The sequence below is a fragment of the Falco peregrinus genome, chromosome 1 (genome assembly GCF_023634155.1).
Source record: "Falco peregrinus isolate bFalPer1 chromosome 1, bFalPer1.pri, whole genome shotgun sequence".
NCBI classification, from domain to species: Eukaryota; Metazoa; Chordata; class Aves; order Falconiformes; family Falconidae; genus Falco; species Falco peregrinus.
The window spans coordinates 100,758,642-100,774,466 of NC_073721.1; the positions used below are offsets into that span (position 1 = coordinate 100,758,642).

Below are 15,825 nucleotides of genomic sequence, written 5' to 3' on the forward strand. Positions count from 1 at the left end.
CAGTGTTCCATTAGAAAGCAAGTCTTCTTGTTCATGACTAGATACTTCTAGATGAGGAGGGGAGACCAGAAGGCAACACTAAGTGATGGATTGAGAACAGCCTTCCTGCAGTAAGGAGAAAACAGGCTATGAAATGTTTTTCAGAAACAACAGTATTTAACACTCAGCGGTGAAGTAATACTGATCCATCTTTTCTCCCAAAATATGCAGGTCTCTTTCATATCTGTTGCAGAATTTAAAAAAAAAAAAAAAGTGTATGTCCAATTTCTGTTTCTTATTCAAGGTATGAGCAGCAGGGTCCCCTTGTTTTTGATGATGATTTCTGTAGCTGGAACTTTGAATTTTGCCAGTGATGATTACGATACCCTGTGTGTATGATCTTACTAGTATCCTGTATATATCATCAAATACAGGGAATGGGTTGCAGAGTGGTGCTGGGTAATTCAGAGTGTGGCTCGGATTTGCCATGTCTGCGTTTTTCTAAAAAATCAGTTGCCTTTTGACTTTTGTAATATGTGACAAAACCATCTATTCCAGAGGCCTTTGGAATGGGCTGGGGCTGCAGTTTGAGGTGAGGTTTTGTTACTGTGCTTGTTAACGAGCATCCTTTCTTCCTATCCTGAACTGGGGCAGGCGCTTGCAAGGGAGAGTGTTTTATTTACTGTGGAGTCTGCGGCTCTCTGCTCTATATCTCATGTCTTTAAAAAAGTAATTGCCCAACATAACAAAGTTGCATAGTGCTTTCAGTGGAGGGTGAATAGTCTGTGCCAAACTCTTGTGCCTGGTGTAAGTTTTCTGATGTTCACCTTCTTTCCTTCTTTGCAGGTTAAGACCCTTGATTTCAACACAGCTTGCTAAGAAGGCTCACACTGAAGAGGTATGTGAAGTCCAGCACTTCTCCCAGTGTGACAGTTTGAATTTGGAAATTCCCACAGCCTTTTTCAGCTTGGCTCTGGCTATGTGGTAGATACGGGCAAGAGAGACTGAGGGCAAGAGTCTTGTCTCTCTGATCAGACCAGAAGCTGGTTACTGCAAACACTGCAAAGCTGAGATTGCCTGTTGTCCTTACGTATCCATCAGTAACATTAGCACAGCCTCATAATGCCTGGTTACACAGCAAAAAAGAGAAAACCCCCTGCAAGCATCTGAAAAGGTACATATCAAACAAGTGGGCAGGAAGAGTAGGAGCAGACAGAGCTTGTGCCTGTTTCTCAGCGCTTGGACCATCCCTGCGGAGAAGGGAGGTGATGCAAAACACAGCTTCTGTGCAGCCAGTGCTGACCCAAGGGAAGGGCTGGGCTTCTGCAGGAGACTGATAAGGAAACACGAAGTGACAGCTTACCCTGTATAGCACGGCTTACTCTTTGGTTGGTTTGTTTGCTTAGTTTCAAAATGTAACGGTGCCACAGAAAAGTTAGTGCTAGTAACTGGCCACTGCCAGAAACCCTCCGTGGGTGGCTTTGTGCCCCTGCATTTTCTGCTGAAGGGATCGTGATTATTATCAGAGTCACAGCAATAATTGCTTTCTTTCACTATTACTTTCACACTCTACAGAGTAGACATATGCATTCTGTGCATAACAAAATAATTGTCTACTACATATCTAAAAATTCTGTTTCTAATACACCAAAGGTATTTGTCCTTCTTTTTCCCACGAACATGTGACACTGACCCCCTTTTGGAAGTGAACCAGTTACCCTAGGTGGTGTGACATGCTTTGACAGCTGCCCATCCATACATAACAGTGTGTGCCAAACTCAAGTCCAGGTTGTCTGGAAGTGAATTCAAGAAGTTCTATTTGAAGACATTTGACTGCCTTATTTTTAAAATGACTAAAACCCACTGATTTTCAGAAACAGTTTGATATCCTGCCTGGGGAAATACATTTTCACTTACGCTATGCTCATTAGAAAACTCTGCACATTTGTAGAAGTACAGCAGTCTGGAAGTGGACATGATAATTAGAAGAAGGTCACATTTTAATTAGCACAGTGCAATTTTAAAAAATAATGACTCAGTTGTAGCTTCTTTATATTCACCCACTTTTTCAGAACAGATGGATAGTTTTAAGCATCTAAATTGATATATATTATGATGCTGATTCATCTCAAACTGTTGTGTCTATTTCTGCTTATACTGGAAACCTAGATGGACTCAGTTTGATCACTCTAGAGGCCAAAGCAGTGGTAGGAAAATAAAATGGATGGAAGTTCCTCTAAATAATATGATTAATTTGAGCATTAAAAAATCATGAAAACCTGTGTTTGAATGATCCGAATATCTAAATACTTGATTTTCTATTAAAATTAATGGGTGTCTTTTGCCCTATTAATGAATTATTGGAGCAAACCCTTAGGTGACTTTGAAAAACTCAGGCAGATTCTTTAGGTTGACTGTCATGGTATGTGCCAAGTCCAGGAACAGCTTTGATGTTTGAATAATTAGACTGTCAACTTTTTGGTACAGGGATTTTCTCTTTCGGTGTATCTCTAAAGTGCCTGCAGTCACAGGGATTCTGGGAGTTACTGCATCCCAAGTAAATACATTTATAAATAAATAAGTGAAAATAAATTACAAGACTGTATCAGAACTTGCTGCCAGTGGAACTGGAGAAGATGCAGCAGTACCTAGTTGGGTACTGTTATTCAAAACCTAAAGCGCTGTAGGACTTTTCTTGTGGTGGGGATCCAAGGAGCTGGGGTTTTCTGGTCTCCTTTGGACCATTCATTGTTCAGAGCACCTCACCGCTGTCCTTCCCAAGGAAGTGGTCCCAGTCTCTTTCATCTTTCCTAGCAGGGGAGATTACTCTCAGTGCTGGTAACTGCTGACTAGTGACAGGTACTGTTAAGCACCTTCTTAAAATTGCTGGCATGGCCCAGCAGCATTAACCTTTAATGTTCGTCAACTTGCCATTAATGGGATGTACTTCTGAGCCACAGGCTCTAGCGTACAAACCTCAAATCGTCCAAGTACGGAACAAAGGTGAAAAGTGCCGGGTTACAAAGCTGGTGGAGGTGAAGCTCCTGTGATGTTTCTTCCCTGGGTGAGACAGGGAGGTAAGGCCCCGGACTGAGCACACCATGGGAGGGAGAGCTCCAGAGAGACCAGAGCCTGGACTGTGCTGGGGCAGACCACGTTGCTGGTTCCAGCCCCATTCCCAGATCTGCTATTAGTGAACCAAAGACAGTATTACCTTCTCCAAATTCACCTCTGACTCCTTGCAGTTGTCCTTTCTCTCCCTCCCTGCTGTGTCTTGCCTAACCTTGGAGCAACTGGGGACGTACACATATGGAACGGGTCCCGTCAGTGATCAATTCCCAAGTTAGTGTTTGGAGATCATTATTCTGATGAATTGCATAGGTAATGTTACAGGTGCTGGCGTGTGTTACCAACCTAGTGCTCTGCCATCACATTAAGTGCTGTCTAAAGAGTGCTATTTGTTCCACAGCTCATTGTGCCTCCAAATAAATCCAGCCAGAGCTGTCAAAACTAATACAGGTTGCGTTTTTTCTGATTTGAAGGGTACGTTTTTGCTATCATTAAATTGTCAATAACGTTGTTATTGTGTAATAGGCCTGATGTGAGTCAAGTGCAATGAGGAAAATGTTGTAAGTTTTCCTGCAGAGCTCTGCTGAGGAGCCTTCACTCCCAAATTTCTCCTTAAGTTGTGCTTGCAAGAGGATCCTTGTTCTGCAGTTACTGTCTCTGGGTATTTCAGTTACATGGCTATGAATTATGTGAAAACTGGACGTTTGTGCCTGACTTTCATTTGAGCAACGTTTCTTTGAGCAACTCGCATGTGCCCTAGAACAGCTAAACCTCTAGCACTGACATGGCCTTCCAGCTCTCTGGTCCTTACCATTTTCAAGCTGCTTAAGTTTTGTACAAATATTGAACAAAAGGAAGGGCTGCTCTACTGACCCCTCTTCTTTTTTGCAGATGACCTTTCCCAGTGCACAAGCAGAAGCCCCTGACTTAGAAAAACCAGCAGCTGTGCTAGTGGAAAGTGGCCCAGTAGCTTACAACCCTGAGGAAGAGGTAGAAGAGGAAGAAATAGAAGAAGATGATGATCACTGCATGAGTGCCTTGCAGTTAATGGGAGGGAACGGTAAGCTGGGATGTGCTCTAAATCCACTGCTGCTGTGGGGTTTGTTGTTGCAGGGCTGAGGACAGACAGGGTTGCCCTGCTTGTCCCTGTCGTCCAGGAGCTCATTCCTTGTGGAGCTCCTGCCGCTTTGCTGGCATTGCCCATTGCTGTGGGAAAGCCCGGAGTCACCCTCGTCTGAAAACTGACCTTCTTAGTGACTCCTCCTGAGAAAACTTTGCATCTGGAGTTTTAGGCTAAGAGGGCTTCTCAAGAACAAACCGACGTCAGGCCTTTTGCAGAATCAGGTTTATTAATGTAGATCTGAGGAATTACGGGGTCAGTAACCCCTCCATTAGCGGTGCCTGGGGCTCGTTGCCTCGTGAGCCGAGCCACCCCGCTCCTGCCTTCCTCCTCAGCTGGGTCTGCAGCAACGTCCAGACTGTCCGTGAGCCCTGGGGATGTGGCTGTCCAGCTCAAAACAGAATGCATCGTCACACTCTGTTTCTGGGGAAAGTGTTGGGAGGAAATAGTTCTTCACCAGGTACAGAAATTGCATTGACAGTGTGCAGCGTGCTGTATGTTACACAGATGTGTGCTCATTTCTTTGGGTTACCCAGCAAAGCCACTCATTTAATTAGGTTTCTTCGCTGGCAGGAAAAGGCAGTATCCTCTCTGCTGCCATTTTTCCTAGCTGGACACATCCACATTTATCCCTAATTAAAAACTTCCCCTTAGATGTTAAGTTTTGAAAATATACAGAAATATTTTTAAAATGAGAGCTGCTAATTATGGGTTGTGACAAATCAAGATGGGAATAAGTTTCCTACTGAAACGTTATTTACTGCAAAAATCTTTCCAGTACTATTAATTTAGCTTTCATGGACAATATGCATACATTTCACAGAAGTGTCTGTTGCTTTTAGATTTATTTCTCCACTGGAAAATAATTGCCGAACCATAGGAAAAAGAGTTTGTTGCCTGCATTTATTATTAGAATAATGTTCCCAAGACAAGGCACCCATGTGGGGGTGGGTAGGTCTATGTTTATTAATACCCCCCCCAAAAAAAAAAATAGAATAAAGGTCACTGAGCTTTTTTTCTTTGTAAGTGTTACTATTTTTAAACCATTCTGAGAACATTCCACTACTCCCTGTCTGGTCTGGACAGCAGCTGAAAAATCAGAGTTTAAAAAAAAAACGAAAGGAGCGTTGCCAAAATTCAAATGCAGGTGTGCAGAGCTGCTCAGCAGAACAAATAACTCCTTTCTAACTGCTTTCTTCATGGATCTTAGACCTGTCTGCCTGGAATAACTACAGGAATTACAGATGGTGAACTTCACCAATTCTACACAAATTATTGTAAATTACACTTAATTCTGCTTCCGAGCATTTGCTTGACTCTTTGGATGAAATGTTGCACTGTGTTCGATTTGAAATATAAAGGTTAACTTTACTGAATGCTCCTACGTAATAATTATCTGTAGGTTTGACTACGTAACAGAAAATAGGTTTCACTGCATTCAGAAGCACACAGAAGAGAAACTGGTGCATTAGAAACACGCAGACTTGCCTTCTGACACACACACCACGCAGTCTTTGCACTCAGCATTGTTTTAAGAAAACAAAATAGGAAAAAAAATCTGGGCAAGATTTTAAGCTCTTTTACGAGTAAGTAGATACAGGAGATGTGAGTCAGATGCATTGGTCAGGATTTGTTGCATGACTCCTTTGAGGTTGATGGGAACTCTGAGCTATCTCTGAACTCTGGTAGTTTCAGCCTATAAATGCATGAATAATATAAACAAGGCAGCTTTTTTCTTGGTGGCTGTGTCTAGTGAGAATCATGCCTACTTGTAAATGTATGCTGCTGCTTATCAGCCACCATGTTTCAAATTACTTGTGACAATCAGGCTTGAACACCTTAACCTCTAAATTAAACCAAGTATTTCACATATCCATGTGCCAGGTATTCCTAAATGAGGGTCCAGTGAGAAGAGGTATTTTTGGATACATGCTTACAAATAATTTTATTCATTGAGGAAACTACATGCAAGAACTTTTTATTCAGCCCTAGGAAATTTTTTTTTTAAGTTGCTTTCTTAAGTTTTTTTAAGGTGCTTTCTTAAGGCAAAACTTACCATCTAGTTGCACAGCAGGAAAACAACCTGAAAGTAGCAATACTTTTGTCGTATCTTCCGCCTACCTGGAATATTTGCATTTTTATATGCTTTTGTCTTTGTGTGTTTCAGATTATGGCTGCGATATGGATGATGATGATGGCTATTAGTTCCATTTACTTCCAAAGGACAGGGACTGTGTCTTGTTCCCAGCAATCTTTGGTCTTCAAACTGTATGAATAGTGAAAGAAGCTGTCTATGGTCAGCAAGTGTAATCAAGCAATCTTTACTTTTGCAAACCTAATTTTAGTTTGGCTTTTACTCTGGTCAGTTTACATTGACCCATAACCCAGCAATAAAGTTTGGGTTTGTACTTGAATATATTTTTTTTTCGGTGGATCATAGTTTGAGGATGAAATTAACGAGAGTAATGTCTCCAGAGAACAAAAGAAAAGAGACAAAATAGATTGTGTATAAAGCATGTGTGGCTGAAAGCAGCACATCTCTTATTTATGTGACTCTGCTCTTAGGCCTGCTGTTGAAAGGGAGCAGACTGAAGGACAGATAGGAGGACAGGTAAAAAATGAGAAGTGTGCCTGTTGGTTATTTGAGTACAGTAGCATTTATTGTCTCATAATGCTACAAGCAAAAGAAAGGAAACATTTCTAACCTGTATTGTAAACATGACTCTGCTGTTGTATACGAGCTCATTACCTAAGCCTATCAAAAAGTAATGACAGGTTGTATATTTGCAGGGCAGTATTGGTTTCTCTGAAATGAAGTAAATACTCCTTTATATTAATCGATTCCTAGATTTCTTAAAAGATGTGACAATAGAAGGCAGTGTTGGCAGCGAAGCATCATCTTCCACTGTGAGTCTGGTGTGGTTTATGTGGAAGGAGGGGGAAGGCCTGGGTGAGGCAAGGAGCGCGGAGAGCTGGCAGGTGACAGTGCTGTGCGCACGCGCCTGTGCTGGGCATCCCTAGGGACAGCCAGGTCCTGCTGCGCCTGCTGTTGCTGCAGGAGTCACTCTGGCTGTCTTTATGGCGCTGCTCTTGTCCAGCCGAGCTAGGGTGAAGGTCTGCTCCCAAGAGCTGCCTGTCTCTCAAACCAGTTGAAAGAAAGAGAAAGCTGAGCTTTTTAATAAATAAACTAGCATCTGCTTTGGCTGAATTTAATTTAATGTAATTTATTTAACTTTCTATGGGTAAATTAAAGGTCACCATGCAGCAGTCTGGCTTTCACGGCTCAAATCCCACCCGTGAACAGTTGCTGCAATGTGGATGATGCTGAAGCTCCAGCCCTGGGTGCCGCAAAATGTCAACAGGTGGGTCCTTCTCTTCCAGATACATCGGCTCTTGCAAGGAGAGTGGGGGTCAGGGAAGGAGCCCCTATTGCCCGATCCCGCCCTGTTGCCTCTGACCTGCCTCTCCCTGGCACTGCTGGGGCCAGGGCTCTCGGCTCTGGGAAATGCACTGCCCGCTGGGTCACACTCTTGATGAGTGCAGCTGCGGGACCCAAGCTGTTTTCATCTCTCTCCCTCGTCTAGTGATAGTCATGAAAACTGTAGCGCTGCAGGCTTGTCTTACACCAGGGCAGGATGGATCCCTGCCTTACCAGCGTGGTTTCTGTTAAGCTGTCTCTCCTGGTCAGCTCGTCCTTCCCACCCTCTTTGAGGAGCGCTCATCGCTAACGCACCATCCATACTCCTGCTGCGGAGGGTGGAGCGTGGCAGAAGCTTTAGGAAGCTCCCTAGCTCCTGCCAGCCAGGGTGACAATGATGCCAATACCTGTGGTTGTCACCAAAGAGGGGAAGGGCCATGTGGCCTTCCATACTTCTGTCCCTCTCAGTAGCATGCATAAGAGGGATCATGTATGTAGAGCAAGAGGGAGTGCTTTTTTTTAGAGCAGCCTTGATATTATTTGGCTGATAAATGTAGTCTGTTGGGTATTTTTGAGCCCTGTGTAGGCATATTTCTGCAATGACTTCTTAAAAGCAGAACTTGGTAACAAAAATGGTGTAGTGAGGCTAATGGGAAGAAGACCTCTTCTGAACCAGTTTCCAGTTACTTAGTTTGCAGCACTTCAGTGGAGAGAAGAGATTCCATATAATTCTTAGGGAAAAAGCTGGCATTTTCACCAAAAAACTGTAGATTTTTTTCTGATACTTCATAAATACTGCACAGAAAAATGATATTGAGGAGATAAACCTTTCTACCTCTCTTTTATCTACACCATAATTAAAAATCATACTATAAGTAGACAGCTTTTTAAAAAGTAGTTTGTTTTATCAGAGTTCATGCTCTGCAAGTCTTTGAGACAGTTGAGTTTGATCATTTGGGTTCAAATTAGCCAATAGCGCTACTACAAATACCCATACTCACAGTGTATTCTCAAAACTCGGGTTTTATTCCAAGGTACACATTATTCTCTATGCAGGAGAAAAACATGCATAAATAAACACGCATATGACGCATGTAGGTCGAGTGCTTTTCTCAAATGCAAGATGTTGGCTCTTAAAGAAACCGCTAAAATGAATTCTTTATTATCAAGGGTCTTTCCTCCCGTCTTGGTTTGTTCCCCCAAAGCTTACTAAACCTTGCTGCCAATGTAGTAGTGATGTTATGTGCGGGAGCTGAGTCTGCCCAGATAACTGCTGCTAGTAAATTTGGATTTCAATAGCACATTGCATTTCTGAGAACATCATTTCCTGCACTGGAAGCAGGACTGCAGTTTTTGAATGCTTTTGTATGATTTGATTAGGAAAGGCTATCTCGTAGTCTGCGAGAAGGGCATTTGGAGAGCAGAAGAAAAAAAAAGATCTACAATTCCATAGCATCTCAGTATTTCTGGTGAAGTTAATGGCATGGTTTCCATACAGGAATCCTAAAGGAAAAGCGATGGTATTGGATAGGCAGACTTCACTCTGAGCATTGTAAGGCTTCTTAAGGTATAGTGATTATGTACATTTTTAATTTATTGGTGACTTACTGGGATTTTTATAATGTTCATTCCTTCTTGATTTAACTGAGCTCAGGAAATATAAACAGATTAGAACATGCTAGTTTCTGTTTTTATAGCCAGTCATTAAAATGTAAAAAGATTAACACTGCATTAACTCTGTTTACTACTGTTGATGTATCTGGACAATTTTGTTGTATATAAGTAAGCCTAAATTCACTTGGAGTAATTTGGACCCTGCTTTTCTCAGGATTCTGATTATAATGAAGAGAGCTTATAAGGCTTCAACATTTGTTGTTCTTAGATCTTATTTGAACCCACACAAGCTATATATCATCGGTTTTGTTGCATAAAGTATGTCTCTTGCTGCAAGTCACTTTGCTTGACAGGCAAAACCCTCCAGCTGTTGTATCCAGCTTGTCTGCCATGCAGCCTTTTAACACTCTTGTACTGTGGAGTAAAAAATGAAAGAAATAAGGAAAATAATGAGATTCTTCACTGTGGTGAGTGCTTTTTCAGTGTCTTAATCATCTGTGACATTTCTTTAAAATCTCTGTGTTCAGTACAGCAACTTTTAGATGGTGCCAGACAGCCTTGTCTTGAGGGTTAAACACGATTGTCGAAAAAGTTCTTGCCATCCTGATGGTTTGTTTGTATTCTTTGGATTGCATTGAAACTCCAGTCACAGATGTGTATGGTTAATGTGTAGTTTTGCCTAATAAATGTTCTGTTTCTTATATTTGTGTTGAATCCTTGTATTTGTTTCAGTTAGTGCCAAGGAAATTAAACCTGCTTGATGTAAGCATATGTATCATCCTTACACAACCACAATATGAGCCATGTTAAGCTTTTTTACTGTAATATATTTGCTGTAAATAAGAAGTAAAACCCTTGCATAACCCATTTTTTATGATGCTCTCCTGCTAATTTCTGATTTTTCTGTCCTCATTCTTATGAACGTTTGGTTTTGATTGTGGCATGATTGGTTGATAGTGGCGAAGATCTGTAATTCAGAGCTTGCTTTTGTCTCTAAAAGGGAAGACATGTCTAATCAGGCAAGTGTGTTTTACAAGATAGTGTTCTACTGATAAATGTAGATACTTTCTGTAAACTGCGTAACATTAACGAGGTTTTTCCACTAAGCTATATAATTAACTGTCTGTGGGAACAATATATAGTGTGTGTGTGTTTAGTGGACCTGTTCCAGTACTTGTTTCTGAAAGTTGTCGCTTGATAAATAAGGTGTGTGCTGAGTTAAAAAACATGTTATTTTATCAACATCTGGTCGCCACAGTTTGGAGGCCAAAATGCACATCTACCCATTGTGCATATGGGTGTTTGCTCCTTTTATTTTTTTCTAGGAAGGGGAGCTACAACTGGATCCTCAGGAGTGTCTACAGCAGAGTTCCAGCATATAGTAGGACATTTAACAGTAGTTTTGATATGGCAGTAGGTATGTGTCATTGCAGCATTTCACCGGGCTCCCATAATCTCTAGGTGCATGCTTGCTCTCACTGACAGCGGGATGTTTTTATCTTCGTTTCTTTTCAGCTGTTCCAACCCTTTCCACTGGAAGTTGGGAACTTCTCCAGTGATGTTCATCACTGATGTGCTCTCACTTATAACGTCTAAGCTCTTAAAAAGCACTGGCCACCTTGGCCTTGGACTTTCTGCTGCTCTTCCCAAACTGCACAGTTACTGGCTTTGTCCTGTAATTTTTCTCTCCTCTACCACACCAGGCTTTCATAACCAAAACCATTCTGTTGCCCCAGCTGTGTTCATCAAATACACCACCTCCTTTAAGGGTATGAGAAGTTAAATAATGTTAATAAACCTGAAATCTTGCAAAGCTTTATATTAACTTCATTTGTCAGCAGTAGATCATAGCACACTTGTTCTTAGGTTCACGTTTTGTCATGCAGAAAAGGCTGTTGTAATTTTCTACTCCTGTGTTGTAATTTTCTATTTGTGTGGAAGAAGAGTTACAGCGTATTATTTGGTGTTTCTTATGCCAACCCCAGTACCTGGCAGTGGTCTTAGTAGGTGGTGGTTGTTTGGTGAAAGGGGTTAAGCACACAAAAAAGGAGACTGGGTGAAAATTCATGGCTTGGGGCATAACAACTTTACTTGGTGAGTTCCTTCATCATAATTGTTTTTTTTCTTATGGGACTATTGTGCATTTTTGTGGAAATGAGGGAGGCGCATACATTCCATAAAAATGCAAAATGAAATTCCCATCTTGCCACACGGCTCTAGGAGCACAGAGTTAATGACTCCTAGTCTGAATCTTACGTTTGTTATTGTACGGGTCAGCAGTAAGTGGCAGTGTACTGGACACCGGGATGACAGTCACAGTATTACTGTTTCCATTGCAAAGTTGCACCAAGAATACTTTCTTACTGCTCTTGGTGCTCTTAGTAAAGTTTCTCAGCTCTTCAAAAGCAGAAAACCACAGCAAATTAAGGGAATTTGAACAAAGCAATAAAAAGAAACGGCACCAACACTGTGCTTACCAGGTAGTTTTTCTTCAGCGTTGTTCTCTGGGGAAGGTAAAAGGTTTTTATATGCAGAGACTACAAGGGGCAAAAGTTGCATCTTAGCAGCAGCAGAGGTGAGGCAGCATTTTCCATTTTCCTCACAAGAATTCCAGGCTCCTCTTTCATGGTATGTCATGCACCATCTTCATCATTTGCAGACTGGGCAGACCACTGGAGGATACGGAAAGAGGTAGGACACCTAAGCAGGTAAGGAAGAGGAGATGGTGAGGTGTCTTCATTTCACTTGAGCAAAACCAAAGGAGATTCATTAGAGTGGTTTTAAGGACTGTAGGTTGATGTTAAGGAGAAAAACAAGCTGCATTAAGAAAACAGGAATGATGAATGATTAGGGAGTATTTCTTTACAGTGATGTGCCTTGGGCTGTGCACAGGCAGTGAGCGTAGGAATGGACCAAGGATAATACTTGCATCTCTGGAAACGCAGCTGGTCTCACAGCTGCATTAAAAATTGAAGTCTTACAATGCCACTGTTGCTGATATGCCTCTGCTTCTGTCAGGTTGAGGTGTGATTTCTAAGGGCCCTGGGATGCCAGCTGCCCCAGTCCTGGCTAATGGACAGCAGCATTCCCTGCCCGTGGGCTGGTGGACAGGTTTCATGCTTGTTGCAGGTGTTTCCTGCCCATAGCTGCTCATTCGCAAAGAAGAATCTGTGAGGTTTTTTGGGGGAAAAAAAGCCACGTGCTCATTTCTCAACTCTAGCTTTTGATAACCATAACAAAAAAATAGGCTACACTGCTGCCTGCGCAGCCCGGGCTGGCCTGAGGTACCACCTCGCTGCAGAGCCGTAGCGTGTGTTGGAGGGCAGCGTTCGTGGCTGGTGCAGCCACCCATCTGCCAGCAGCTTGGCGGGTGTTCTGACCCCTGTCCTTCTTGCTGAGGGTCCCCTAAGTCTGCTGTTCTTGTAGAGGTGCTAATCCCGGTCTTCGTTAAATACCCTTGGGTGCATAATGGTTTTGGAGCAAATTTCTCAGTAGAAATCCCATGCAAAGAGTGTGATCTGTGCCAAGAGCCTGTTAGCAGTCAGGGATCTCAAGTTCCCAGAAGTGCAAACAACTAGTCGGAAGGTGATGTGAAGATGCCCATGATAGATACACACAGTTGTAAACTGGTGCAGTTCCTGTGACTTCGCATCGGGCAGTAAGGGCTTTGCTGGTTTACATCAGTGCAGGATCTGTGCCATTCGCAACAGTCTCTAGAAGTGGTAGCAGTAATGAAGGAAGGGAGAAGAGTGCTCTGGGGTGAAAACAGTTTGTGATATCGTGGTATGTCACCCAAAGCCACATCTTACTCTGTTTGTCAAGCACAACTTACTGCCTTGCCTAATTGACCAGCAAAGTGGTGTTATCTATTCCGCTGATGTTAAAATAAATGAGAAAAGGGACTTCAGTGGTGTTATAGCTGTAGTGAGCAGCACGCAGTGCATCCCTCTTCAGCTCTGCAGGGAGACGGCTGTGGCTGTCAAAACTTCCTGTAGGGTGGTCAGAACTACTCTGATGTGGATCTGTTGTAATTGAATAACTGTTTTCCAGAGCAGCATCATGTCTGGGAAATGGGCTAAATCCTTGTAGATGGTTTGATTCCTGCCTATACTCTGGGAGCTCACCAAAGGAGAGTCCACACACATACCAACACAATTCAAGTAAGATTCATGGGTTGACACAGGGTAAAATATAGCTAAAGCAAATGGTTTCCAAACTCTAGTCAGCGTGTTCAAGCAAACTCTTACACAAGGCCACTGGGAAATTGTTTGATACTGCTGCATGCTGCCTTAAATCAGTAGGACCTACTGTAAGCTCTGAGGTTTGCAACAGCAAGTCAGTGCTATGTGAATCATTGTGTTTTCTTTCTGGGCCATCAGGCACCGCGAGGAAGGGTCTGAGTGGATTTTTGCTGCCTGCGTTCAGATGAAGGATCTTTCATCTTGTTCATCTTCCCGGTATAGTTGATGCTGGCTCGGAGGAGCTGGCTGTACTGCATTAATAAAATGCCATCTAAAACACTTTTGGCCAGTGCTCTCGGCACACATGCAAGTTTAGACTTTCCGATCTCCCCTGGCCACTTGGTAAGCAAAAGGTCTCTATCAACAGGGGTAGTGCCAGCCCTTGTACAGGTGCCCAGCACAGACCTCAGGTATTGTGAGTGCTTGTGAGTATAATACTGGTGTGAGAGGGGCTGCGTCTCAGCTGGGAGATGACAGTACATCAATAAAGAGATTATATTCGTCCCAGTCTGCTGCACGTGTGAGTGGGGACAAACAGTTGTACTAATACCTCTGTGCAAAGAGGTAGTTTGGGAGTCCCAAGGGCTGTGCTCAGGCCGTGGATGAGTCCCATCCGTTGATCCACCTTGATTACTACAGCACGTATGATGCTCAGAGGGAGATAAGCAATTGAGGTCATCTGTGACACCTGAAGTGAAGATCAAAAGTAGACAGAATGAAGTCACAGCTATTGTAGGACTTAGCTGAGGCTTGGAAGGAAGGCTGTGGCTCTCCCAGTGTCATTGCAAGCCTGCTTTCCCAACCAAGCTTAGCAGTCATTAAATTCTTGGGTAGATCTTAGGTTAATTGGGGCATAGAGTACCTTGCCATCCGAAAAAGTGCTTTTGGGGGTTTGGGGGGTTTTGGGGGGTGGGGGTGTTGTTGTATGTGGTTTTAAGTTACTCCCTCTATTGCCGTATATTGCATGGACCTTGCTGGGGATTGCAGCTTTCCCTCTAAGCAGAGTCCTCACTGGTCAGCAGGAGTAAACAATCAGTACTGAAGAGCAGAGATGTTAAATGAGACAAAAAGGGGGGAAAAGCAGCACAGATGGAGAAGTGTGGTGAAACTTGAAGCGCGAAAACATCATTTGCTCCAGGTGTCAGAGCCAGGGATATCCCACATTGGAGATGGAGGAGCAAGCAGTGAACACAGTGGAGGAGACCTGGTCTGGTAAGCTGTGACCTGAAATTCCTCCTCATTTCACCTCTGAGAGAGGAGGCTCCATGTTTCCTAATACTGCAAAGGAGGGGTGTGAAACCATCTCAGGTAGCTCCCTGTGACATCCCTTATTCTTCACCATTTACTGCTCACATGGGTGTGATGCCCAGCTCTGCCCCAGCTCTGCCACTCGGCAGGTGAAGGGACTGGGGCATCACAGCAACACCCCCTTGCCCTGGAAAGAGCAGTGGTGTTGCTTGGGGTTTCACCCATGCTTTTGCTCTCGGTCTGGCTGCTTTGCTGTCTCTGATGATCTCACCTAGATAATTTCTTGTTTCTTGTACAATTTCTTGTGGTAGCTTGAGGGAATGAACATGGGAGCTCAGGGAATCTAGAACGACCGAGGGCTTTTGACAAATCGGTATGGGGCTGCTAAGTCCTCTTTACACATAGACCCTTAGCGCCTATGCTGTCTGCCCTTCTCTGTAACATAGCAGTCACAGGTGTTTTTGGAAGAGAAGGATGTTGTGAAATAGTTCTGGAAGTGCTGCTCTCAGCTGTTGTGTGTCAGGCACTTGCAAACATTGTGAGATCTGTGCAGAAAGCAGCAATGTACCAGCTGCCGCAGCAGCAACAGCCAGGAGTGCCAGAAAGTAACCCATAAAAGAGTCCATGTGTCTGAGGGTGCAACGTGTGAGAAAGCATGGCACAGAGTCCAGTTTAACTGGAAAGCAGGAGTGACAGCTACTTCCCAACCAACACCAGAGGTGAGCTTTAGGGGCAGGAGTGCGTTTTGCCTTCTGGATGGCAGCTCGTCAAAACTTGGAGCTGCATCCTCAGCTGGTGCAGCCGTTGGTGCTCGGCAAGACTCAGCCCAGTGGCAGAGTCACCCTGAGGCTGGGTGGAAGTCCTGCCTGGTGGTCAGCCTGTCTGCTGGCAAAAAGGGAAAATGTCTCTAGAGGAAGCAAAATTACCTACTGGAATCCCTGCAATCTGTAATAAATATTTGAGGTGCAAGAGGCTACAAAATGGAATGGAATCAGACATGAAAGTGAAATCTGCTTTTTGTAACTTGAAAACACTGTGATATCAGCAATGCTGCAGTGTCTGGGAGCAGCCTGAATAAAAATGTGGATGCATTTAGGAATTACAGTATTTGTACAAGAAATGTTCAAAGGGCTGCA

The 15,825-nt window shown here is 43.3% G+C and overlaps 1 protein-coding gene across 2 annotated transcripts in view; it reads left to right on the forward strand.

The window, feature by feature from the left end:
* Window positions 1–9,901, forward strand: part of BRF1 (BRF1 RNA polymerase III transcription initiation factor subunit) — a 175,809-nt gene extending 165,908 nt beyond the window's left edge. For both annotated transcript variants that reach the window (XM_055802849.1, XM_055802855.1), the window contains 3 exons: window positions 826–877; window positions 3,940–4,108; window positions 6,336–9,901. In XM_055802849.1, coding sequence (XP_055658824.1) covers window positions 826–877; window positions 3,940–4,108; window positions 6,336–6,373 — 259 coding nt within the window. In that variant the 3' untranslated portion in view covers window positions 6,374–9,901. The remainder of the gene's footprint in view (window positions 1–825; window positions 878–3,939; window positions 4,109–6,335) is intronic.
* Window positions 9,902–15,825: the final 5,924 nt, after the last annotated feature.